This window comes from Manduca sexta, chromosome 16, assembly GCF_014839805.1.
Source record: "Manduca sexta isolate Smith_Timp_Sample1 chromosome 16, JHU_Msex_v1.0, whole genome shotgun sequence".
Lineage (NCBI taxonomy): Eukaryota > Metazoa > Arthropoda > Insecta > Lepidoptera > Sphingidae > Manduca > Manduca sexta.
The window spans coordinates 3,432,620-3,460,216 of record NC_051130.1 but is presented as its reverse complement, the minus strand read 5'-3'; the positions used below and the strand labels follow the sequence as shown (position 1 = coordinate 3,460,216).

At 34.5% G+C, this 27,597-nt stretch overlaps 1 protein-coding gene across 8 annotated transcripts in view; it reads right to left on the bottom strand.

Annotated features, from left to right (window-relative positions):
* LOC115447351 (transient receptor potential cation channel trpm) overlaps positions 1–27,597 on the bottom strand; it is a 266,806-nt gene that overhangs the window by 18,057 nt on the left and 221,152 nt on the right. For 7 of the 8 annotated variants that reach the window (XM_037439440.1, XM_037439437.1, XM_037439436.1 and 4 more), the window contains 12 exons: positions 22,710–22,899; positions 18,190–18,448; positions 15,815–15,998; positions 14,651–14,840; positions 13,463–13,674; positions 12,814–12,966; positions 10,127–10,327; positions 4,746–4,903; positions 3,412–3,602; positions 2,389–2,534; positions 921–1,142; positions 48–281 (listed from right to left, as the gene is read on the bottom strand). In XM_037439440.1, the coding sequence (XP_037295337.1) occupies positions 48–281; positions 921–1,142; positions 2,389–2,534; positions 3,412–3,602; positions 4,746–4,903; positions 10,127–10,327; positions 12,814–12,966; positions 13,463–13,674; positions 14,651–14,840; positions 15,815–15,998; positions 18,190–18,448; positions 22,710–22,899 (2,340 nt within the window). The remainder of the gene's footprint in view (positions 1–47; positions 282–920; positions 1,143–2,388; positions 2,535–3,411; positions 3,603–4,745; positions 4,904–10,126; positions 10,328–12,813; positions 12,967–13,462; positions 13,675–14,650; positions 14,841–15,814; positions 15,999–18,189; positions 18,449–22,709; positions 22,900–27,597) is intronic. The other variant, XM_037439439.1, reaches the window with a different exon arrangement.

Sequence of the window (27,597 nt, the reverse complement as noted above, 5' to 3'; positions counted from 1 at the left end):
AGTTTGTCCAAAAATGATTATATATTAAACTGATCACCGATACTCACTTGTTCCCTAAAATAACCCTCAACACACTCCTCTTCGAAATCATAAAGCCTTTCCATATCTTCCTTCTCTAAAAACAGTTTGAGTCCATTGTCGTACTGAAACCGTTTGTGAGAGACATTCCTCGTGACCCATTTCCCCACCGCGTAGATGTGGCAGAAGATTATCAACGGTGGTGGAAGCACTGGCTTCTGTTCGTATTCCATTACCACTGTGAACCTTTGGAACATCCATACCTGCAGACGGTTTGAGTTAGATAAAAGTTTGGTCGCCAATACGTACTATCCATGAAATTTTTAATTGAGTGTAGTTTGGATTGATTCACGATGAGTTGACTAATTTGATTTTGATAACGAGAGAAGTAAAGTTTTAGCAATAGACATTATCAATAAAGATTTGATTCACAAACTGAATGCACCGGAAATGCTTTTAGAACTTATTAAAATTTAGAAGGTACTTTTTGTCAAGTTAATTGGTCATATGTGTAAACGGATAAAAATGTATTTCAATATAAATTGGTTAATAATTGTATAGGTTTGGAAGCAGTTTTAATATGCTCAGGTTGTGCGTTTAACGAAACGGTTTATTCAACATAAAGTAAGAAGCGATATAATATTATTGTTGCGGTTATAGGCATCTCTACTAATCTGCTATGCAAGCTGTTAAAATGCAAGGCATTAAGTTCGTAATGCTATGATCCAGAAAGTCTTATTGTTAAATTATTATTCTCCAATTTGAAAATATTACAAGTGATGAACGAACCTGGAAACTCGAATAAATACATGCAATTTAAAAAAGGGACTTCAATTTAACGACTTAAAACCTACAAAACCCTTAATGCCTTGCCAAAAATAAAAGCAAAACAAAACATAAACCTGATGCGAGACTTCATTGACTTCGTTAAATATATTGTTAAAGACCGCGATGAGAAGGTTTATGAGCAAAATGTTGGCGACCAGCAGGTAAACTGTCATCGCTATAGGAGTGATCCAGCGGCCGGTAACACACTTCTTGGCTCCTGGCTCCTTTCCGCATTCAGGATCGATGTCTGAGGCGAACACTTCCCCGTACAACATGAAGTACGGTTGGTAGAACACCTACGAATAATATTCAACTAAAAATAAAATAAAAATAATAGGTTCGAGTGGTTTGGCTGGATTGAGGGGGGACTATTGCCAGAGAAAAGAGTCGGTAAATTATACGTAGGCTGTTTATTTGGCTTGCTTTAGCCCAAAGATTGACGTTCAATCAAAATCTTTTTAGTGAGAATTTATTGAATTCGCTAGTAATGGATGTCGGTGTCGAATACTACTTTACTTTAAAGCTACTACTTTAATCAACATGGTCGTATTTTTTTTAAATAGGACCTTTTTCTTTTACAAATTGCATACATTTTCTTTAAAACTGTTCTTTTTTGTCACACAAAACTATTGTTTCTAAATTTCTAAATACTATAAACCACTTGCCAAAAACTACAGCCACCCGAACCGCAAAAAATAAAACTAAACTAAAAACTTAAAACTAAAAACAAAACTAAATAAAACTACATCAAACTAAATCTCGCAACAGGTCGACTAGCGGCTAAATTTTGACAACATCAATACAACTACATCGATAAAACGATTTAGAACCTGATGCGAAACGCCGTTGACTTCTATGAAGATGTTATTAAATACAGCTATGAGAAGATTCACGAGTAATATGTTAGCTATAAGGAGGTAGACGCTCATGACCAATGGGGGGACCCAGTGGCCCACGCGGCACTCCTCAAGGCCCGGCAGCCCGCATGGGGGAGCCATCTGCTCGGCGAATACCTCGCCGTATAGCATGAAGTAAGGTTGGAAGAACACCTGAAAATATTACTTATTGGGTAGATTCTGGTAGGAAAGAATCTTGTTTGGACTGGCTGGTTTCCTGTTGTTGATTTTTTCTATAATGTTTTTCTTATGTGGAGTAAGGTTTCAAATATACAATCTATGTTATTTTTAGAATGTGAGTTGTCGTGTTACGTAGTATGCTTATATTATGTTAACTATGTTTTAACTTTAAATATGATTGTGTTACAGTGGTTAAGTCCTTACTTTCTTTAGCAAAGTTTAAACATTTTATTCAGAAAATTTCTTCCCACATCAACTTTACGTTACAAACATTTTCATATTATGAATCACCATTGTAATCTATTTTTCTTATCAAAGTTAGACTTGTAACTTAATATTAATTTAGTTTTTTTTTTAAAATCTGTAATAGGAAACACGTCATAATTCCAGAGATCATGTATCTTCAAATATTATACATTTGATACTACGACACAATTATATGTTATTAAATAATCTTGTACTTTACATCTCTGATGAGGTACCAGCTGGCCTCCTGCTCTGGGTAGAGTATGGCCTGCCGAGCCACTCCGAAAGACATCAGCACAACCAGCAACAGCACCACAAAATATATCATGTTCTTCACCATCTTCCCCATCATTGTAACTAGAGGACCTGGGGGAGAAATATGATAATTAAAAAAAAATCCTTAATATACATATTATAATTGTGACATACTTAAAATTCAAACTATTATGCATAGAAACTTGTGGTTAAAATGGCTGGCTGCTCAAAAAAATCTCATATTATTGATATTTGTTGTATTCACATACTGCTCTTTAATGCTTGTGACATACTAAAATTCAGACTATCTTGTATAGAAGCTTTTGATTAAAATGGCTAGTTGCTCCACCAAATTTCATGTTATCGCTATCTGTTTACTCATATTTGCAGTTCCATCACCGTAGAAAGACGCTTTAAACTTACCACACTCCTGTATTGTCTTGGGGGGTTAAAAAGTAGGCCTCTTGTTCAAATTAATATTAAACTCTAAATAAATTGTAATAAGGCTGTATCTTCATTTAGGGTAATAAATTATTGAAATTCAGAAATTATGTACCGGAACAGCATTTCCAATTTTAATAAAAAATATTACGTTAAGTGCTTTTGGGACTGAATGACAACTTCGCTAATTAATATTTCGGAAGAGGCCTTGATCTATTCCGCAGTTGTAGTTTTTATGGTTCAAGTGACTTTTTGAAAATGTTTAAAGTGTTGTTAATAAGCCAAAACTGAAACTGGATACAGTATTGCTTGGTTTCGAATCAGAACACACTTTTTTAAGTCGTTGATTGCTATAAAAATTCTCTAATGGTTAATTAAATGTTTTATCACTAATTGTAATCCAATGAGGAATTATTTATTTTATGTTATTTTAGCATTAATTCCGGAATGCGACACACGTATTACGTGGGCCATTATATTCCACACCTATGGATACAAAAATTCTACCACTAGCAAATTTATCGTATATTCTCGAATGCTTGCTTACCTAAATACTTATTAACGCCGAGAATATTCAGTATCCTGAGATACCAGTAGATGATGTCGACGCAGTAGATGACGCGTCCGACGTCCATGGATCCGACGCGCAAGCGCAACGTCAGCCCCACCAGGAAGAATATGATGAAGCCCGCGTCGTACGTGTTCCACATATTCCATGCCCACACGCTGAACTTATGTCTACAAAAAAATATTATTAAGGATTTTTCTTATACTCGGCAAAGACTGCTCTGCACCTAATGGTAATGGGGTCCAGATAGAGTACCGACAGATGATTACCCCTCGTCAGTTGACACAATTAATGCCGGCCTGTTTTAAACCGGATAAATAAAGGCTGATCCCGGAACGCGATATGCTTACGTGAGTCACTATTGCCGGTTTTACGCCTTATCTATGGTGGTCGCTATCCGAAGAGATACCAACATCTTACCACTAGCTTACTTATTTACTTATTTAGTGTTTTTATAGTGTCATTTGCTGTTATTTTTAATATAGATAGCTAACTAAGAGACTGACAAAATAAATGGTGTTTTTTAACATTTTTGTTGCAGGTATTTTTTGTTGTGAACTCAGGCAGTGCGACTAAAAGTAATGGTTTTCAAGATCAAAGTGTAGCATTGTTTTATTGAGGTAACATTGATAAATAACTTCTAAGTTATTTCTTAAACTGCCCAGATTGATGTTGTGTTATGTGGGGGTTCTCAATGTCAGATTTCTTTGGTTTGTTTTTGATTTAATAGCTTAATTTATTAAATATAACCAACTTTATTCGTGTAACAAAACTCCATTTACGTTAAATAGAATATAAAAATTGTTATTGTCACGCATAAACGTGATTAAAGTGTAATTTAATTAATTTGTTTTCATATTTTACTCTATATTTGACCTCATTTTCCACCCGTCATATTAATAATGGATTTTATAGATAATAATATTAATGGTATTCTATTAGTTATTAACGGACCACAATCTATTATTTTTTTTATTAACTTATTGGTCAGAGTGATGATTTGTCGAAGCATTGATTTTTCTTTCGTCAAATTAATTGAAGTATTATCTTAATTCGTTAAATTAACATGATAATTCCAAAATCAATATCAATCAATTCATATTACAAAAAAATACAATAAAAATAATAAACGAATCCATTTGTAGTGACGACTTTTATTACAAAGGTTCCATTGCTACAAACTATTTGCAAACATTAAAGTAATTGTACTAAGTTTGTTTCGCGACATAACGTACTTTAGTACTGATAACTACGGAAATTAAGTCTTTCATTCAGGCAGTTTTAGCAGACTTAGAAAGTTCGAGAACACTTACCTAATAGCAACAGGTTCGGACGTAACAATTTCCCTTATCTTCTCACATAAGAACGTTAGTATATAACATATCGAATAAATCTCCGGCCAAGATGGCGTCGGGTCCATCTTGACTAATACTGTATATGTAAACATCAATAGGAACAATATGTAGGCTATCTGAAACACAAAAACAATTAAGAGACTTCAATCATCAGATAAAGTGAAAAAGTTATTCGTGCGCTAAAACCTAACAAATTAAAAACGCTAGTTGTGTGAATAAAGTTTTTCAATTGTTTTCCTTTTATAGCCAGGTTGTATTTTCATTTACGGCTAAGTTTCATTTAACAATTATATAATTAGTCCTAAGTGAAAACCAACAAAATAAACACCGGGGCACGTATGGTTGAAGTATGAAGAAGGCCACCGCGGGTTTTGGTTGGTATGCTGGTGTAGGGTATACAGGGGTTAAGGACTTGGTCCAATGCTCACTCGATGCTATACTCCTAAGTGTCGACATTGGGCCGTAAGACCGGTGAAACCGACATAACCGTTCCACTCTCCCTCCAAGTAATGATAGAGATAACGCGTTTTTTCCCCGCGAAAAAAAGGTTTAGAAACAGACAATGGTCTGAAAATTTAAAAAAAAGATAAATTTGAAAAACTTAGTATTTATTAGATGTGAATAAATTAAATTACTATTCCTGTGAATTATTCTAAGTTGTGGTTTCTTGCTCTATTATTAAATGTGAATGTCGACCACTCTGCTTTATAAAAACTTTCCATACATGAAAGAATAAAAAAGCCACATTTCCGTGTGCAATTTAATCAACCACGCCAGGTGCTAAAGTGAATAAAACACGACGTAAAAATGGTTTCACTACATATCGATTATCACTTAGCAGGAACAATGTGGACAGTGACATATTAGTCGCAGTCGGGAATTGTTAACGCCAGCATTCCTTTCAACGGATGTGGTATGCAAAAATCATTGTTCCCGGAAATGACTGAAGGCATTATAGTTTTGATTGAAATGGAATTTGTTTTTATCGGTTTTATTTTTTTAACATTGATCGTTCTTCATGATAAATGACTTGAATTTGGTGGACATTTCATTGTAATCAAGACAGCAATAGTTTGTAGCTGTTAGACAGTCAAGAATTTTATCTCCGAAGGGGTAAGCAGAGGTGCAACTGGTGCCACTTTCCGTCGTGTATATTCGTTCTATGATGTGATAAGGGACGAGCCTATCACCATATCGGGCACATATTCGCGACTCCGCACTGATACTGAGTAGCAAAACCCAATATTATTGCTCGACCCTAGGATTGAAACCGAGAACTCAACACTACAGTCAAATCGTAATAATACTACTCCACGGAGGCAATCAACGCGTAAGTAATAACTTGTTATAAATATTAGATATCACTTGGCACGAAGATAGTTATTCTCGATAATTGTTTCATTAAAAATCAGCGCTGTATTACAGAGCTGAATCATGGTTTCCATTGTTGGTACAATTTTATTAATATAGTAATGGTATTATTGGTAATTAACTCATGATACCTTATGTCATGTAGTTATTAAGTACATTATTGATTTGTTTAATATTTTACTGTAGTTATATGTTGTTATTATGAACTTAATTAGTGTAATTGGTTTATCGGCTTTAATTGAAATAAATAAATGAAGATTACTTTTAAATATTTTTTGTTCTAATTACAATTTTTTTTTCTATTTGCATGTAGACTTAATGCAATTTAGTGCTTAATGATAGTGCTGTATTACACCTTTTGTTAAATAAATAAATAAGTAGGTATGTATGCCAGATAGTTTGTTACTTATTAAATCTTAATTACCAAAAGGACTACCACGAAATAAGATGTCCCTTGGTTTATTGTAAACGCTAAGAATCTTAGCACATGCCTCACAAGAAATCCAATATAGCTAACATTGAGCGTACAAACATGCTTCCACGAATGTTATAGCACTTGTGTCTTACAATTTATTTTACTTTACAATGAAAGTAGTTTGATGTTGTATATATTTAAATTTGAAATAAACTATACATTAGATAAATTGAAAACTCAATTTCCAGAACAATGTGGCTTTTTTTTAACATTGACAAACGTTTGTTAGGCTGGCGGGGCCGGCTTATACAAACACACCGGTCTTGCGGATGAGTGCTTTAGGCACTGCGAGCCCTTAAGTGGCCATGCTGAGGGCGCCCCGCTAAAGGGTCACGGCCTCGGCTCAGGACGGCCACTGGGAGAGGATGAGACATCAGCGATTATGGGTAAGAACAATGTGACAGGTAATGTATCGTGTATGGCGACATTATTACTTTCAAGTGTAGTATTAAGACCTTCTCCCCAGCAAACAGCCTTGAACATTTGTTCCATACATTTACCGCGCTCGAGTTACGGGAATATGCAAAAATTTGCGAATAATTGCTTTAAAAATCAAGTTTATGTCTTTAAAAAAATACTACCAATATGTTTCTTATTAAATTGTTTTACGTGTGTGTGTTGCGAATTAATATGTGTACTTTAGGAAGAGATGGGCTGAATCAACAATTTTAGTGTCATTGTCATTATGAAATTAATGGCACAAAATCCATTTATGAATAAATTTGAAACAACCAACAAATAACATATTTTATAAATATGATCTGTATTTTTTCCTATATGTATTGTAAATTTCGTTTATGTAGCTTTTAAAAGAGGGTTAGCGCGCCATTTGGCTGACAGCACCGTCTTAAAACTTAACAATAAAAAAAAGTAAACCTAATTGTAATATTGTCAGAAATTTCCTGTGTTACTTTAGGAACTTGCCTTTTAATACCATTACTATCTCGAGCGCTCCAACTTATAATATCGAATTTTGAAAGTATTTATTATTTTAACTTCGGTCGGCACAACTCGACGTAATCAAATAAGTGTAATTGAAACAATTCCAGTGTTTCTGTTAGATTATCAACGAAGACATTTCTAGGTTAATTGTCAATAAGCATAATATTTTTCATTAATTTAGTCAAGTGCGCATTTAGTTCGTTTCCTTTTTTTTTGAGCCAGCTAGAGTTCATTTATTTAATGAAATTTGCATTGAATTTGTGTGTCGTTTTTACGTGAAATACACACTTTAATGACTTAAACATAATATTATACAGGGATTCATGATTGATGTTTGTGTGTATGTGTTTTTTTTCTTTGTTTTGTTTGTAAATTGTTTGTCATAGCGGTGTGCGAATAAATGTTTTTGTATTTGCATTTGGATTAAAATAGACCTGCTTAATATAGCTAGCTATTTTTATCAATTATACCACACATATTTTAGATACACTTAGAGCGGAATAAAATAATACTTTCAACAACCACGCCTTAACTCGAAATAAAAAACATCATTTTTGGTAGAGAATGCTCATCTGATATTATCAAACCTAGCCCTCGGTAGTTAAACGAAAATTATTTCGCCGTGTCATTATCCTGTGTAATGAACCTGCAAAAGATATCATTATTATGCCACTCGTCCGGAATGGCTGGCAGATAAAGCAAAAATTAACGACCATGTACTACATTTGACCATTACTGGAATTTGTTCTTTTTTTTGGTGTCAGATATTTTTGTTTTAGTAATTAGTACTCTGCGACTCATTATTAAGGTTTATACTTGTTTTGAGATGGTTAATTGTGTGTTAACTCAATTTTTACATGCAATTTAAATGCTAATACGTAGATAAGAGCTATTAGAGTGGATTTACGTGGGATAAAATAAAAAGGGGGTCGAATAAAATCGTGTTGTAAATTACGAAAGTACCTTTTACAGACTTGAAGAGTATTGAAGTGGTCATTATAAACGTGGTAGAATCAGGGCCGTAGCTAGGGGGGGCATTGAGGGGCAATGCCCTACCTTAAAATGCTAATGCCCTACCTTAAAATACTAATGCCCTACCTTAATAATCAACAAAATTGTACATTACGACTCAATAAATATATATATGGAGCAGCGGTTTCATTCCACGATTTGGAAGTTGGTCCCATAGTAAGAGTTATTCGTATTGATGGGTGAAACACTCTCTTTCGAGATTTATGGGAATTTTGTTACAATCTGTATATTACCTTAACAATTACGTAAGTGAATTAACTTTTTTTTTTTTTTTGCTCATCTTCACATTTTAAGGAAACCAAACATTGATTGAGCAGATCAGATCTAGTGACATTTTTATTTCCGCCCTGCTTGTAAAAACAGCTGCCATACCTTTAATTCGAGTCTAGCTACGGCCCTGGGTAGAATATATATATACATACCCCTTTATTCATGAACGTTATTTATCTAAAGACGGAGCATTGCTGTAATAACAAGTCTGTTTTTCAGCTTTATTTATCTGACAGCCAACTAGATTAAAGTTGTATCTCAATATTAGCCAATCACAACGGCCCTATGTCTACGCACTGCGAAGGCTGCCATGCCGTCAGCACTGAGAAACAGACTTGTTATCACAGCAATGCTCTGTCCATAGATAAATAACGTTCATGAATAAGGGGGATAGTATATAAATATAAGCGGCGATAGCCTAGTTGGTTGTGGAACGGACTGCCAAGACGAATGTCCGCAGGTTCAAATCCCAAGGGCACACACCTCTGACTTTTCTAAAAAATCATGTGTGTATTCTTTGTGAATTTATCGTTCGCTTTAACGGTGAAGGAAAACATCGTGAGGAAACCTGCACATCTGAGAAGTTCTCTATAGGAATTTCGAAGGTGTGTGAAGTCTACTAATCCGCACTAGGCCAGCGTGGTGGACTAAGGCCTAATCCCTCTCAGTAGTAGAGGAGGCCAGTGCTCAGTAGTGGGCAAGTATATAATACAGGGCTGATATTATTATATAAATAGAACAATATAAGAGGTTAGAGAGTGAAGTTCATTGTCACAACGGAAAACTGTTATAATGAAAATAGTGATAATGTTCAGATCTTTGACCGCACTGTAAATTAAGATTAGCGACATCATAATAAATGAAGAAAAATTACATTTTTGATGACTCAATTGAAAACGGTACGTGGCAAAACGAGATACGCTCGACTTTTCAATGTAAATCATAAATGAATATTTTTATCAGTGGCCGCACTCTCTTCTTTGGAATACGCATCTTTATTGAAGTTTTCTTGCATTAATTTCTTGTATAATAAAATCATTTTTACTGTCGTATCGTTATTTTTGAAGTTCAATCAATGGCATAGCTAGTATGGGGTCGGTAGGGATAGTTTGGCCCAAATGGGGAAATGACATAGGTGGGTGGCCTCAGAAAAAATTAGAGGTAACTTCTACAACAATAATAATTATATCTGTCACGGATCTGACGTCACCGTATACTATCACGCCAAAACTAATAATATCGTACTCACCGAATCGGCCCAAAACTTAGTGATCGGCGCCGTGAAGAACTCGTAAATCTTCTTCCTCAGCCTCAACGGCCTCATCCTCTTTATCTCCGGCGCGTGGTGCTCCGGCAGCTCTCTGTACGACGGCTCCCACCCTACTTTACCAACTTTCCCGTTCTGATCAACACGCGTTTCACATTCGGCCCCTGAGCCAATCAACGCCTGCTTGAGTCCAGACAAAACGTTATAAACATTACAACAACTTATTCACACCGCGATAAAGAAAAAAGATAACATTCATATTGAAGCTTGTTGGTAGACGTGATTCAGCAAGACATGTGAAGCAGACAAGATACAAAGCTAATGCTATAACAAAAGCTGTATCACAATGCACATGAATATAAGAATGCAAAGATAAGTTGTAAGTATATGTTTATCACAGTAGAAAACAGCGCAACATTGAAAATTACAAATACTAGCTACTACAATACATTGAAATGGAAGTTGTAGGATTTGATAAAGTTTTTCTATATTGAGCAAGTTACATTGTATTACACAGGTATACAGTAATCTGAATACTGAACAGCAGACATTTTATTTTCCATTTTCACTGCATACTAGCTAGTTTTAATGCTAATAAACAACGACAACGGAAATTAAAATATAATATCTTTGATCGCTTGCTTCACCTCAGTTTTTAATAACATCCCCATTAGCATATTTAGTGGCTACAGCGTCGGAAACTTTCTATTAAAAATGTCGAAGTAAATCAAAATGGTCGTAAACATACTAGGATGACATTGGGGGAGCAGTTAAACCCAAGGTGAGCAATGAAGGCGGTCAATCAAGACAGCACAGACAAGAGTGAACCAAGTCGAAGTGTGGCGTCACGAAGGTCTACGTCACGCGAGCCATTTGACGGCAACAGGTATTTTGCTTTTATACTTTGTAATACGAACACAATTATTGTTTTTGCTATTTGTAGAATTATTCAACATAATGTATTCCGCATCAAAAATACCGTCAGTTTTCTATTTTTACATGCACCACGGAGGTAAACAAGTTTATTGCAAGAATTAAACGAATCGTGTTTTTCCAAATAAATAGTGAGTTATTTTTATTTTGTATAATGTCGTATATAACATAATATTATTATGATATTTGCATACAGATAAAGAAATATATACGGCAGTAACAAGAAAATACGATATTCTTGATGCGAATTATGATATATTGAAATAAATAAGTAGTGTGATCTTTAAATTTTTATTTACAGTTAATACTTGTGTTTCCAAAAAAGATATGGTGTTTCCATTCCTAACAGCGAGTTAGAAGCAAGAAAAGAATATCTTGAATGAAGCTCTTTATCTAGCAAAAATATAACGTTTGTGATAACGATTTTAAATTACTGAGAGTATTTCTGTATTGCGTAATATAATCTGCTTAACTCTTACATTGGAAAAGATATACAATTAGTTATTGCAGAAAAGAAGAAATTAAGATAAATAAATAAATTTATTTGTTCTTGTGTTCGTATCACTTGCGTGTAATGCATATAAGGCGACAATTGTCTACCTTATTTTTATTCTGTTGTCCCGGCGGTATTATCTTCTTGATAGAAAGCGTTCGCCTTTTCACAACTCCAACCTACATACGTAACAAACTTCTTATCTATTCTTTGCATCTTATTCCATCCACCATAAAGCAATAATAAAGTTAGGCATCTTTGCATACAGGGTCGGAACGTTATGAGGTAAATATTGATAGAATTATATAATTTAGTTCTTTTTGAGGTGCTTTTTCAATGTGCGTGTAAATAAAAAATTGAAGGAGTATTTACATTTTATGACTATTGGATACGATGATAGTATTAGCATTAGGTACATTTTTCAATATTAACTAGAATGATAAAAAATAAGATCTCCATTATTAAAAATTATAAGCACCATAAATAAAAAAAAAATTATTTGAATATATGATATTTCGTGATTACTACCTATATCCAAGGCAATTCATCATCGCCGTAAAAGGAGAAACTGATGTTTATGTAAGTATAAAATATATCGATAATGAACCAATACAACAATTTGTCTTCCCTTCATTTGGGTTCATTAATTCTCACAATATGAACTTTTGTGTACAACATTTTGACGTGTTTTTTGGTAAGTTGGTGGTTGTTAATTTGTCAAATGTTTAATGGTTATTAGTGCATGGTTACCATGTCAACTTGATAAAGGATTTTGTTTATGAAATAATGTAAGTTAATATTGGAGAGTAAATTTGACAACTTAAAGAACACGATTTCATAAAAGTTTCAATAAAACTTAATCACTTACATTTTAATGATCTTGAAAAAAAGTAGTTTTTAAATGTAATTATAAGACAAAGGCAATTTTTCATCATTTTCTATAACCTTTAGTAGTTTATTGTGGTTACAGAATTATCATTTATTTATGCCATACATATTCAAAGTTATTGAACTAACTATTAATTATATTGTTGACGGAAATAATACTTTAGAAGTGGATACTGACAAAAGAGACATATAAACAGATCTTAAAATGATCATCCAACTTCGTAACGTAATAGAAATTAAAGTGATTATTCTTAAAAATCCCATATAAAAAGCTTTATATTTTGGTAACCATGTCAAACGCCCACCACCTGTGTGTAACGTAAGCGACGATGGTAAGCAACCGAACGCAAATTACCTCGGCGTCCGTCGGGTCCTTGGTGCTCCTATCGTCTTCTATGCTCTCATTCTCTAGGTGTTCCTCCTCTGTCTGCGGCATCAACTGCAGTTCCTCCTTCGACTTGAACTCCAGTCTCAGAATGTACAGCGGGCACAGCAGGCTCAGAATTACCTTGACATGACGACAAAGCCGATGTGGCAAACGAAAAGGACCACGTAACCATCTCACTTAAGCAGCTACATGCTACGTCTAAGGAGCATCGACGCCGATTATGTGCAAGTGAGATAGCTCATAATATGGTGTCTGCGTGTATATGAGTTGATAGCTTGCTCTTGCATAATCGGCGTCAAAACATGCGAGGTCCAATTCAAAGCTCATCGACACACAGACACCGACACGCGTTCATTAAATGTTATTCATCTAAGTTAATCTATTGCCCATTTCTACTATGATCGTGCCCTTAGATTTCGGAAACAAGGGTGTTTCTGTTCCATCTAACATAAAAACTTCACATTTACTGCACGTTAACATTGTCGAAGTAGTTTAGTTTTACTATCACTTTGTCCCACCATCCCTTGTTTCAGTAATCAAATATCGTGCTAATGATAAGTTGTGCGTTAATAAAGTGGAAACTAATGAAAGAGAAGTAGTTACTGTACATATTTACCTTTAGGTTGGTGTTTTTTCTGGTTCGCAGTCCTCCCATCCATAGATCAGCGAGGATGATTTGGGAACATGGATGTGCGAGGAGAGCTCGATGGTTGGCCGTGACGGCTAAGCTGAGGCAAGTCTGGCCCGACCAGTTTTGCAGTTCGCAGGTAAGCAGTTGTTGTGCTTGGTCGTCATCTTGTCGGTAGCAATAGTCTAACAACTCCAACGCTAGGAGGGGTAATGAAAAAAAATGACGGTAGAAAAAATACGAACATAAAATTCTTAAGTTAAATTAATTTTTAAAGTTACAAATTGTAATTGAATGGTTTTAGTTTAAAAAGAAATTCGGTGCAGGTAAAATTACTAAAACTAGTAAGTCTATTTACAGATACTATTACAATAGCGTAGTTCGTACCTGTACTCATAAAATATTCAAAGAGTCAGACTTTGCTTTATAAAATATATTGAGAGTTCAATAACTTAATTTATTTTTAAAAGTCAAATACCCAGAACAACGTGGTCGATATTAAAATAAAAAAAAAAAAACATCTTTTAGATATTTCAAAGACTATGCACGAACTCAATTTATGACTATTATAATTATAGTACTCTATAGTAAATTGCAATTCAATCAAAACTTCAGCAGTTTCAGTAATGACAGTTCTAATTCATTCATTTTACTAGGCAATGTTTGTAACAATTTCTAAACACAGCCTTAAGGATCTAGCGACTTCAGATTTTCATCAGTGGGAGTAGAGTTTGCTTTATCAAACGTTTAGTTGACAAAACATCAGACAAGCGATGAATTAGTTACATTTATGGCAAAAGTTGCCGCGTTTATTTTGTTCAAAGTTTAGAAACACGATTTGATTGCTCAAGTCAAATAAAGACTGAGTTTGTTTGTCAACTTGGGAGAACAATATAATAAACCCTTTGTATTTGTATTGTACAAATAATTTGTTTAAATCTAGACTTGTAAATACTAAAATTAACTCATAGTACTGGTATCCAATAAACTTTCATGTTATTTGTTTTTATAATTAAATGGTCGTATCTTGAAACACATTATTAATTAATGAGACATAAATAATCCTATAGAATGTCGCGGGATATAATGTTTCGTCTTGCCCATTATTTTGACTACATATAATAATTACCATCAGATGTATCATATCACTAAGCCTATCTAGAATAGAAAACTCACCTTTATTCTCAAACTCCTTGCCATAATGTCTCAACTCCTCGTAGACTTCTGTTTCCATATCATCCTCCGCTGCTTCGTGCGCCATGGCCTTGTATAGTTTGCAAGCGATCAAGGATTTCGCGAGAGCCTCTTCTCCGTGAGTCCACATTAGCAATGCCATTTGGTGTCGTTTCGTTAGCACGGCCCACATCTATTGAAGTAAGGTCCAAAATCGTTTCATTTAGAATGCCAATTAGTAGTGACGAAGGCAATAGATTGCAAAAAAAATCTATAAAGCATTTTAATAATTCAGCGTTTGGTATTTTCACCGAATCGGGATAATATTTTTTCATTGGATGCCTTTATTAATATACGAGTCGCTTCCTAATATTATTCAATGCTATTTTTGTTCGATACAAGTATTCATTATTAGTTAGTAGGTATATTTTCATCAACAATCATGTTTAGTGTAAAAAATATAACGTGATACATTTAATAAAACTATTAAAATGATCACTAATAGCAAATAATAACCAACGACATTTTAAGTTTCGTATATTCATACCTCTAACTGTTTAATAACCAACAAAATGAATTAGCTCATTTATAAAAAAGACACGCATCGACGCTGTAAAATATTTTGCGGTAATTGCAATGGAAGGGAGAACGGGGTCGCTGACACAATCCTTTTGCAGAGTGGCTGGGAAATATTTTATAAAAGAAAAACCGCTCATTAGCAGCCTTGTAATAAATTAGCTGTGTATTTAGCGAGCCGTACTGGAAAATTGCTCAGCTTTTAGATTTACTCTTACTGACTGAGTTAAAATGATATCTATTATGATTGTAAGCTCGTAATTATTTGAGATAATAAAAGGAAAAATAATATTCAGCGATCGTTAGAATTCTTTGTTTCCTACAGGGACTTAGTAGCTCCCGTCTATAGTCTATAGGCCACAATAGCAGTTAAATATCAGGTAACGTCCTAGGTCGTCTTCCCTTACTAATATTGAAAAATGAAAAATGTTTATTTCCTTAACAAGTATAGGTTACATTTCACTTAATGGTATGAAGACTCCTTCTAAGCAAAATAGTCGTCTTCCGCACAAGTTTCCTTAATATTAAACTTATTAATACTTAATATTAAAATATTGAGAACATCGTTAGTAAATGACTGATGAAGCTTACCAACAGTTCGTTGAAGGGGTAATCAAAGAGCGCCATCTCGCTGGTGACTGGCATGAAGCCGGTGATGAGGGAGAGCCCCCCAGCGGTATGTCGCGTGAATGACGCGCTGTTGCGATGAACGTTCACACTCTTGTTCATCACCTTCGCGTAGATCGGACGGAATTTGCGACGCGTGTAGTAGCACCTGATGGTAATAAATGATGAATGTGTAAGAAATGAGATTTTTAGGTCAATTGAGGTTCCATCTCTAAGAAGGTTATAAAAATAAGATTTACAGCACCTGATATTTAATGTGTTAGGTTTAAGGTAATGCTGTCTCTTATCGTGAGGCTGTATAAACGTTAAACCGTTTTATGGTGTTGACTTCATCTACCAACCTTGGAAATAAAATGTTGGAGAGATAAAATACCTTTTAAATTTTGAATAAGATTAAATATAAAGTATTTTCTGGTAAAGGAGAAGTATACAATATGGAAGAAACTCCAAATTAGAAGAGACCAACCGTTAAACAATATTGATATGTCAAATAATTCAGAAATATCTCCCACTGTTAAAAGAACAAAGGTATAAGCAGAAAGAATAACGCGCAATATCATTTTAGCCTATCAATGGAGTTCGTAAATTGAAAGTGATATTTTAACGGAACTGAAAGCAATGGCGAAAGTCAAAGGGAATATGAATAAATCGAAAGAGGACGAAGCATTTTACCCAACCAAATATTATTTTACAAAATTTTTCGATGATAAATACGTATCATGTAAAATAAAAAAATATATATTTACATATTTGATATTTTGAATGAAGGCTTTTATGTTTGTTACTAATAATATTAATATGATTTTACATCTCGTGCAATTTTTTAGCCCCATTTCATTATTTGTTAATCCAACCCAGCATTAGTTATGGCAAAAATACCCTGTTCTTGCTATTTGATAAGCTCAAACAAAAGATTTACTTGAATGCCTACCAATATTTAAATTGACTCATAGTCATTCATTGATAATAGTCTGGGCAATAGGCATTTTTCATATTGATCTAGAACCCTAAACTAAATTTAGTTACGGAACGTAACCTTCCAACCACCAACTAGAAATAGTCTTAAAGTTAGTTAATAATAAGCAGCTTTTTGATCTCACTCAAAGAAATCTTAACTTTTTTTTTATTACTTTGAATGACGAGACGAGTTTGCTGTTCGCCTGATGGTAAGCGATACAGCCGCCCATAAACAGCAAAAACACCATCCAACACCATGAATTACAAATTGTTTGGTATTCCACTACGCTCGCTATCCTGAGACATGAGATGTTAAGAAAAAATATTTTTACTTCCAAAAGAAGGTCCTAAAAATGTTTTTAAACTTGGCTGACGGCTTTATGTCATTGACAGATGCGAAGACCGATCGCCCATATCTGTCATAAGTTTGATAATAAGCTTCCAACTCTTGACTATAAATAATAATGATTAATAGTAAATGATTTGGTAACAGTTTGCGAGTTAATTAGTTTGATAAATGATTGTAATACATCAGTGCGATGGGATCGCGGCACGTTTAGATGGGTAAACACCTGATCGATTTGATAATGTTTGGTTACCAATGCATTATGCAGACCACTGTTTACTAGACATAATGAGGTTTAGCACAATTCGTGTCATTTGTGAAAATAATTGGACTTATTTATTCTTCTTCTTCTTTTTCTTTTATATTATGGCTACTGTTTACTTATCGGTGACTTTGTCAATATCGAGTAATAATAGCAAATACAAAACAAAAAGAGACTATAAAATCAGATCGCTATTTTGTCAAAAGAACTTCAACAAAATAATCATTTAAGTTTTCAAGATACACAACATGTCCGTCTATTTTTTATATTTTCTAAGAGATTGGTAATGATATCTGTCACTTCTCGAAAAGCGACTTTAGACATATTTTGTAAATTGTATTTAGTTATGTTCATTTCTAGGCATCTTTAAATCTTTATTATTATGATTTTTTATAATAAAAATTATTACATCTTTTACGGATTATAAGTTAAAATCAATGTGAAATTTTAAAGATTTTACTAGAATATAGTTTCCATTGGTTTCCATACAAATAGTAAATCAACGGATATGAAATGTGTCTGCTATATCATAAAGAAATTAAAATAACAAAACAAGAAGACCCATTGTTAAAAAACTGGCAACATTAAAATTTTATTAAAAGCTCCTGTAAAAGGGTTAATTAATTACAAAATCGCGAATTCCTTTTAAAATTCAGAACAATTTTGTAACATTTTTAATACTGTACCACTTCGGGATGATCGCCAGAAAAATACCTTTAGCCCTAATTCCGCCTTTACATAATTTAAAGTGCGAATAAGTAAACACTACCTTACCTGTAAGCTCCTCCAATAAGCTTGTTAATAACCAGGCCGATATCATGCAGGGTGTACACGTATCCCTTCGGCAGGTGAGGCCTCACGTCCCTCAGGATGTACCGCAGCGTGTTGCTGGGCCCGCTCTTCGTGTTGTACAATTCTTCCAACCGAGGGATGGTGAGGAACTTCCTCATCGACACTCCGTTCTCCAACAGGAGTTTGACGAAGTCTATCCTGTCGTGTTCTAGCGCCTGCATCATCGCCTCGTCTAGTGCTCCTGTGGGAAATAGGTTTTTATTGCGTATTGGAGAAGGTTTTATTTCATGTGTGCTTTATGAAGAACAGTGAAAAAAATCTATTTACCGGATTTTTTATAAATTATTTTCTACCGATTTTTTCCCCTGAATTATGAAGTAAGAACCTCGGCTACAGGTGATCTAATTGCTCAGAAATAGTAGAATTATAGAACTTTGGTTATAGCTCTACATGAGCCTTAAATGCTTTCAGTATCCTGAGATGTTAACTATACTGAATAGTAATGCTATCTATATATTATAATATAATAATCTCAGTACAGTATTGGGCTGATATTATTCTTACATTTATTTCTTAACAGTTTCCTCCATTATTGATAAAATCAACTCAAGTCCCGATGCTTTATCAAGAAAAATAAAGTGAAATATCATGGCAATAAAAATATTACTTCAGAATTGAGTAAATCTGCTACGTTAAAAACTAAAACAGACCAGCGAAGTCAGTCTATCGAAATAACAAACGTACGTTTCACCATTGAATCTCATTGCATATACTATCAGATAACAATGTTTATTTATTATGGAAACGCCGAAAGCGTAAAGGCGACGGCGGGCGGAATAAATTTATTCGACAGATGAGGCCAATATCCCATGAAAGTGACTTGTTTCAATCTTGTTACAGGACACCTGATGCTTACATTTTGCGCTTTATATAAACAGACGTGTATAGTGGTGAAAACATACGATATACTATTGTAATAAAAACGCTATGCGTTTATTAGTTAAAACGACCGAAACGATATTTATAGATGTTAAAATAGATTTATAAAATATTATTCATTAAAATATTATATTAATTTTAATTACGATTGTTGATAACTTTAGGGATAGTGAACTTTACGTTTTATCGATAACATCAGTATTTGTTATTCAAATGAATTATAAAAAGGATTAATAATACCCAGATATTATAATGTTATAGGTTATAAGTCTACGCCTAATGTTACATAGCAAAGTTGTTTGTTTAAACATGCAAGTCACTGCCGGAACAGCTGCTTCGTTTCTTCTATTAGTAAGACAAATAGTTTGCAATATAATATATCCTTTTTATTTCGGGAGCAAACATTAAGGCGGGTGCAGTTACCAGCTGAAAGTAGTTTTCCCGTATTAATAAACTATTGTTCAAACAACCACTGCACGTTTGGCCGCCGCGGTTCCGACCGCAAAACTTTCCCGTGTGTTTCATTGGCAGTATCGAGCGTCGCACCGGCAAGCACTTAACTAAAAACTTAACGAGCTCTAAACCTAAACTTTGTTCAGAACTCTCGCCAGGTAAACGTGGTACTATATTTTTGAGGTTAAACGTAAGTCATGAAAATTGAGAATTGAAATAAAAATGGCTGTGAAAAGCATTTGAATTTTTTATCGTAAACATAATAACATAGGAAAAAATGTTTACAATACCGGCAACAGCGCGGAAATGGCTTAAAAATAAAATCAGCAGTTTAAAAAACACGTTTAAAATTCTGACGCACGTTGGAAAATATTGTTTTTGTATAACTTATCCGGTGCAGTGCGCTTCAATTTTAAAGGGCAGAGGCGGGGGTTTCCGCTCTCGACATATACCTTGCAATTTATGTCACCGGCTTGCTCTTTAAACGGCACTTGATAGATTTTATTATGGTACTAACTTTTGCTCGCGGCTCCGTCCGCATGTATAAGTTTTTGCGAGATAAACGTCCCGTTTTATATTTTCCCGGGATATAATAGCATATAAGCACTCAGGAGTAATGTAGCTTCTTATTAGAAAAAAATCTAAATTGGTTTAGTAGTTCCTGAGATTACAGTGTTCAATCAAACAAACAATCTCTTCATTATATATGAGTATAGATTAAATACACCAAAAAATGTATTTAGAATAGTGAGATTATAAACAACATTACTTTTGAGATGTCTTTAAGGCTTAATTTACCAAAATAAATACTAATGCTTGCATACTTTATAAAAGGAACTGTCCATATTTCACGCTTATACATCCTAGTTTTATATAAGTATATTTTTATCTCACAAAAGTACACGGCTTATTTTAGTCAGATTACCAGACGGGTATGCAACATCTATTTTGAAAATCAATAACGAAAATTGACAACGTTCTACACCTCACAATCGAAACTCTGTCTACATTAATAACGTACTGCAAATTGATTTAATAACCCGAACAATGATCCACACGGCACGTCCTGCAATGAAACTTACACAATTTGGTAGCGATAAAATATTAAAAACACAAATAACATACAACACGCCACTATCCCCGAAAGGGTAGACAGAGGTGCTATAAGAACACCCATTTTCGTGTAGATGTTTAGTTCCATGATGTGATGGGGAGCGGGCCTATCGCTTTATTAGACACAAATTCTAGACTTTGGGCTGATAGTGAGCAGCAAAACGCAAAAATCATCTTGCCCAACGCTAAATTATAAACCCTTGAACTCGGGACCTTACAGCAGCGGTCATACCGCGCACACAATACTACTACGCCACTGAGGTACAAAATTTGAAACGAATGAAAATAAACATGTGAAATTAAGTAAGTAGCGATTACAAAGGGATGTGTGCCGGCAGATATAGCTGTAGGCGTATACCTGTTGATTTTTCGTAACAAAGGACGCTTTGAAGGGCCACGTAAATACGAATAATCAAACAAAACCCGTTCTGATGAGCGTGGGTCAAAAGCGCGACCACCCTGATTAGGGAGTAAGTAGCTTTGTAAAATACATAATATAATTGAAATACTCTTTAATTTCAATCAATAACAACAAATATTTGTGTGCTTATCAAATCTCGCTTGGAATACAGGGTGTTATAATTATATTGACTTTGATACAATTTCTTCTTTTTTATGTGACAAAGTGTCCCCACTGCATCAGATGGTAAGTGGAGTGGCGTCAAATATAATGTAGACTGACGAGAGATGATTACTCCTCGACAGTCGACACAAACCGGCCTGTTGGAACCGGATATATAGGTACACAGGCTGATTCTAGAACGCGATACACTTACGTGTAAATTTTTCTGTTATTAAAGTGAAGGGGGCATCAGAATAAAACAGTGTGGGAATCAAATTAATAACATATTGACTTGTTAGTCAATTTACTCATAATATTTTTTTGAGCTTACTTCCAGTCGGGAAGGAAGGACTTCAGTAAATTCGGTTTAAGCAGAACCATGGAACGACACGACCTCTCTATAATACCGGGAATGTTCTCGAGGTAGGTCAGCGTAAAATGGACAAACGTTTAAAATTCCACATGTAACAAAAGTGTCAATTACAAGGGACATATATGATAAATTCTCCGGCACAAGTAATAGTTTCCGCATAACTTCCAACTAGCCACACATTGCTGTTCAAAACTTTATAGAAACAGATATTACAACTAAGAACCGGACAAGTGCAAGTTGGACTCCCGCACTGAAGGTTCCTTACAAAGTTGTAGGTAAGATATCTAAGTATATAGGTTTAAACTTGACATACATAAATTGCCGATCTCTATGGTTTATTGTACAAACTGAAAATAATTACGTAACAGCAAATTCGATTCTTTATATTAAATAACATATTTTCAGTTTTAGATTTTTAGTATTTTCTGTAGAACATCAATTCTTGCTTAATTTCATGATTTTAAGTTAAAGAATATCCTAATATAGGGTTTGATTGTCTTGCCAAATCGCAAAATATGTAACAAAACAATTCACTGACATAAAAGTTGATTATTTGCAGCTGAGAGATCAGAGACCCGAGTATTTGATATCTTAACTAGGAGGTATTTTGCGTTACACAATAAAAAGGTATTGACAGACAGACAGACAAATGATCAAAAACGTGATTCTATAAGGTTTCCTTTCGAGTTACGGAACCCTAATAATACTTGGACATGTGAGAATACCGACACTATTTCGGACAGAGAGACGGGTAATCCGATTTGGTGCTTTGAACAAACATGCTTTGTGTAGATACTACTGGAGTCTCATGTCTTGGATGAGCATTGTGGAGATTCGGATTCTTTGATAAAATTGTATTAAGTAATTTAGTTATGCCAGGTAATGCACTGGATTTTTGTATACGAAATTTAGTAATGGGGAAGGCGGATGGTTTTATTTTTTATTGTGAGAGATTACATCTTTAGGTTGTAGATACTGACAATCAAGCGAACAAGTAAAACAACTTCTTTAGTCGTATAACGGAAAAAAAAATAACATAACCATTACAATTATAACAATTACCTGGAGGCCACTCTTGTCCATACACGAAGATCTCTGACCTGGCGATGTCCACGCGATTCCACGTCAGCGCCAGAGACAGCTGCTCGCTGGGCGTTAGGTGCTGCGCTCGAAACAGCGCGGTCAAGATCACCTGATCCAACTCCTGGACTTCTCCGCCCTCGGCCCGCTCCTGGATCCTGAACACCGTGATCTGGAGAAGAGGTTGGACTGTTAGGATAGTACGTGAAGAAAGTTATTTCAAAAAATGCTTTTACGAATATCAGAACGAGCCTAATTGTTTGAGTGCTTTATTTTAAAAGATTCTTAATGTCAATGGCGATATGTATATTATAAAACCAATAAAAATTAGCCGCTCTAAACAACAATAAAAAAAAACAATTGTATTTTTTTTCTTTTCTGTGTCATGTAAGTATCTACTGTAGTTTGTATCTTAAACTGATTTTGAAAAGAGCAATATCAGAGTTTCTTGTTAGGTCTTCTTTGGTGAAAACTGCTTTCCGAAATGGTAGAAGTGTTAATATGGACGGAATCTAAATAATGTATAACATTTTACGGATTCAAATAAATAATTTCATTTCATTTCAAAGATATAATAAACTAAATAGTTCAAGACGACTGGTAAATAAATTCACTATTATTCGAAACCAAACCAGACGGACAAAAGAAAATCATAATAATCTCTACAACTCAGTCTTCAGTTCAGACCCATTACACGATACTTTAGTTTCATAGAAATATCTGGATAATAATTGCGAGCATCAAACGGTCATTCACCTCAAAAACCAACTTAGTCCAGCGTGTTCACTGAATTGAATGATTTGCATCCAATATGAAAGATAAAATGTTGAGATATTACAATGTTCTTTTAGTAATTGCACTTCTTCATCCTTTGTGTTGGTTGCTTTTGAATCCTTTGATCTTGGATTTGTTTTGATTTAGTCTGAGATTGGGTCTGTTCGTGGTAAAATTCTATTAGAATTCCACTCTCGATTAAACGAGTGCTTTTGAGAAAAATACTTTGTACGATATCAATTAGAGGGTAATTGCTTTGTGATGTTTTTTTTTGTCGAGTTTTATTTTCATTTTAATATGTGTTTGATGTTTTGAAGTATTGTTAGGTTCAAGTGGTATTTTTAATTTTGCCGTTCGTTATGCGCAAAGCTTTGAGTGTAGAAAAATAATAACATAGTCGCTCGCAGTAATTGGCAAGAAATATAAGTGTATGGCCACTATTTTAACATTTTATATTCAATTATAAGAATTTGATCACCTGTACAAAAAGATAAAATACTATAGAAATATTATTATACATCAGTGGCGAAGGGTCCATAAAACCCGATTAATGCCGGCTTCCCTTTCATTTAAAATCTATGTATCATTAGAACGATTTGCAGACCGTATTTACGCACAGCAGTACCTATATGTTGTGTCGGGTTACCTTTTGGAAAACTTCACTCTTCGCCACTGTTATACATTGTAATTTAACTAACAATTACAAAAAAAGGGCAGTATTTTCCACAAACTGCTGCGTGCATAAATTTGTTAACCACACCGAATAAAACATAATAATCATATTATATTCGTTAGAACATAAATCTAATATTATATCCGATAAAATAATAGCATAATAACTATTTCGATTTCATATAATAATATTAGGTCAATATTTCAAACTAGAAGAATAAAATCACAATGCAAAGTCATCCACTATTACTTCGTATACTGTCAATATTCCGAAACGAAACTGAATCAATTCGAATGATGCTTCCATTCGAATCATTAAATAAATCAATTGTGAAACGATATCGCTTTTAAAAGAGAATCGTTTGATCTATCAGTTTTATTGTATTAAACCGACTGAGCTGACTCGCCCAACGTCCATCGAAGCCTTCGATTTTGCTTTATTTCGAGTGTTCAAATCAAGGATTATATATCATAGATATGAAATCTCAGGTGTATTCGGAATTCAATAATAATAACATAGAAATCTTTTCCTGTACAATTATTTTTGCCACTTTCGTAAGGGCTTTTCAATTTGTCGTAAAAACCTTGCTATTAATTAAAATTAACTCTATAACTTAGAATTACGAAGCCCTTTAAGCCACTGCGCTTATCATTTTAAATCATGAGATATAAAGTCCGATAGTTCCCTCTCATTGTCCAGAATTACCTTATTTCAGACCGGACCAGTCAAATCAGAATTCTAGGTACCAAATCCAATGTAACGTAAAGACCAGAAGTAATCATTTTACAATCAGGTTCACTAATTAGATTGTGCTGGTTGAACGCTATCCCACGGGCAATGCGACGGTTTGATGACAGCACGATATCGTTAGCACGTTCAAAAGGCTCTAGAGATAGAGTTGGGAGGGAGGGGAGTCTATAAGCGCTGACAGGGTTGATAGACCAAGTACGTTATTCGATTCAATACTTAGAAGGTTACTTTCGTGAACTTTATTGTTGATTTTTTAGATTTACTTAGATGACTGTTATTTGTCGATTCTAATTAATGATCTTTCCTCTATAGCGTATTTTATTGCGTGAGAGTTACGATAACACTCTGAGATCTTGGGTTTGAAACCCGGGGCGAGCAACTGTTATTTGAAAACAGAAGCACTAGAGCATTGTTAGCGGTTAAGATCATTTATAGTGATCTAACTGGTGAGTGTCAGCTGTTTTGTTCCTCGTTTGTGCCGTTATTCACTTAGGAACTCGTGGCAGGTGTATGCGCGGAGACGAAACTTTTATCTTTTATGGAACAATAAAATTTTAAGCGACTTGGCAGTTTGTAGTTGGCGTGATACCAAAATCTGGATCCGAACCAACATCAAAAGCGACAATGCTATGTAGATATATTTAATAGCAAGCTGTAGACATCAGTAACTCAATTAGTATTCCTATGGTTGCAAGAGCTGGTGAGGAATGTCTAGTATGCGTGGAGCTGTCTGGGTTAAGATTGCAATGTCTATTGTTATCGCTAAGCAGTGTACATGCAATATTTTGTTCTATTTTGAAAGACATTGTAACCAGTATAATTAATAGGCGTTATCGCCAAGCTGTGTACGTGCCATATTTTTGTGCCAATTTGAAGGACATTGTAGCCAATGAAATTACTGGGCATTATGAGACTTAACATCCTATGTCTTGCTGACAACCGCAAAGGAGTGCCACTGTATTTTGTTTTTCAGCAGTTGTATAATTTTTTTTTACGTGCATGGGCAAAATTACCCAACGGCACCTGATGGTAAGTGGAGTGGGGCCCAACAAAATGTCGACTGACGAGACATGATTACCCGTCGGCAGTCGACACAATTATGCCTGCCTAGGGTCTTTGCGGCTTCGTAAAAGAAAATCTGTCTGTATTCATTATCAGCCAGTTTCAATAAACGTCCCTAAATCTTAATTTTTAATCCGATTCCAAAGAATGAACCAATCAAAACAACTCATTTTTAACATGTCAAATATACTTTGTTCTGATTGGTGCATTTTGAAATAGAAAAAAGCGTTTGGGATCTTGTATTGAAAATGGCGGTACATGGATAGTTTATAACAAGAATATAACTTTACGTGGTTCTAGTTCTAATTAATGTGGTAAATAAATTACAGAACTGTTGTGAACTTCGTCCAAACTGGCTTTTCACGAGACTCCTATAAACGTTAATTAGAAATGGCACTGGTAAGTTCGGTTCGCAGGTGAACTCATTCTATACTATTGTTATACGGAACGTGCATTTTGCATTTGAATATTGTACTTATCATCATGCCTTACCCGCTTGTAGTGGTAGGCAGAGGTCTCATCGCTGTCATTTTGGTAGCTTTGTTTGATTTCAAGCAATATGTAGCTTATCACTATTTATTGGACACAATTCCAAACTGTTTATTTTCGTAAAAACAATATTAGATGTAGGGAGGAACGTATCGAAATATTATTTATAATATAGATTATCACCTCTTAGTATACGGCGATAGCCTAGTTGGGAGCGGAACGGACTCCGAATGTCTGGAGGTTAAAAATCTAAGAGGACGCAACTCTGACTTTTATAAAGTTATGTGTGTATTCATTGTAACTGTACTTTCAAGTAGTTTTCTATAAGAATTATGAGGGTATGTGAAGTCTAACAATCCGCACTAGGCCTTGTGGTGGACTAAGTCTCTCTCTCAATAGTAGGAGTCCGTGCCTGGCAGAGGGATAGTATATAATACAGAGCAGATAGTGTATTTATTATAATGGTCAGAGAACAGCACTGACTGAATAAAAAACTATCACAAGGTATTTTCACGCCAATAATCAACGATTTATAGGATTCTTACTGGAAAGACGCCCTTACACTAGACACTAGAAAATACAACCTAAAAACGGGTAGGTCCACCGTCTCTACTTTGATTAATCACGTACATTACGTAGAAGAAATGGCGCTAGGAAGTCAGGTAATTCGCCCTGTGCTTGACTCCTAATGGATTCAGTGATACAAATTACTTGATTAATATAAGATTGTGAAGAGGGACATACTAAATGAGAAGAATATACCCATTATTTTTGTTATGAAGAAATGTTTGAGTTTGATTCAGCTTTCATTCGTTTTAAGCTTATTTATGCAATAGACAATTATTATAATAGTAATTTCATGTTTCAACATAAAAATGGATTAAAAATTTAGTCAGGATTTAAGCGTAGTATTTTTTTGTTTACCTTGACGATTGATTTTTTCTTACTATCTCGCTCGCACGTCCGCATTGTTCTGGCAGTGACGTCATGTCTTAAAGTCGTACATTCTTTATGATTAAATTAATATCACAAAATTTCGATTGGTTAAATGTAATAAAAGTTAGCTAAACCTAAACCTTAAGGAACAACAAGTAATAAAATACATATTTTTAGATTACCCCA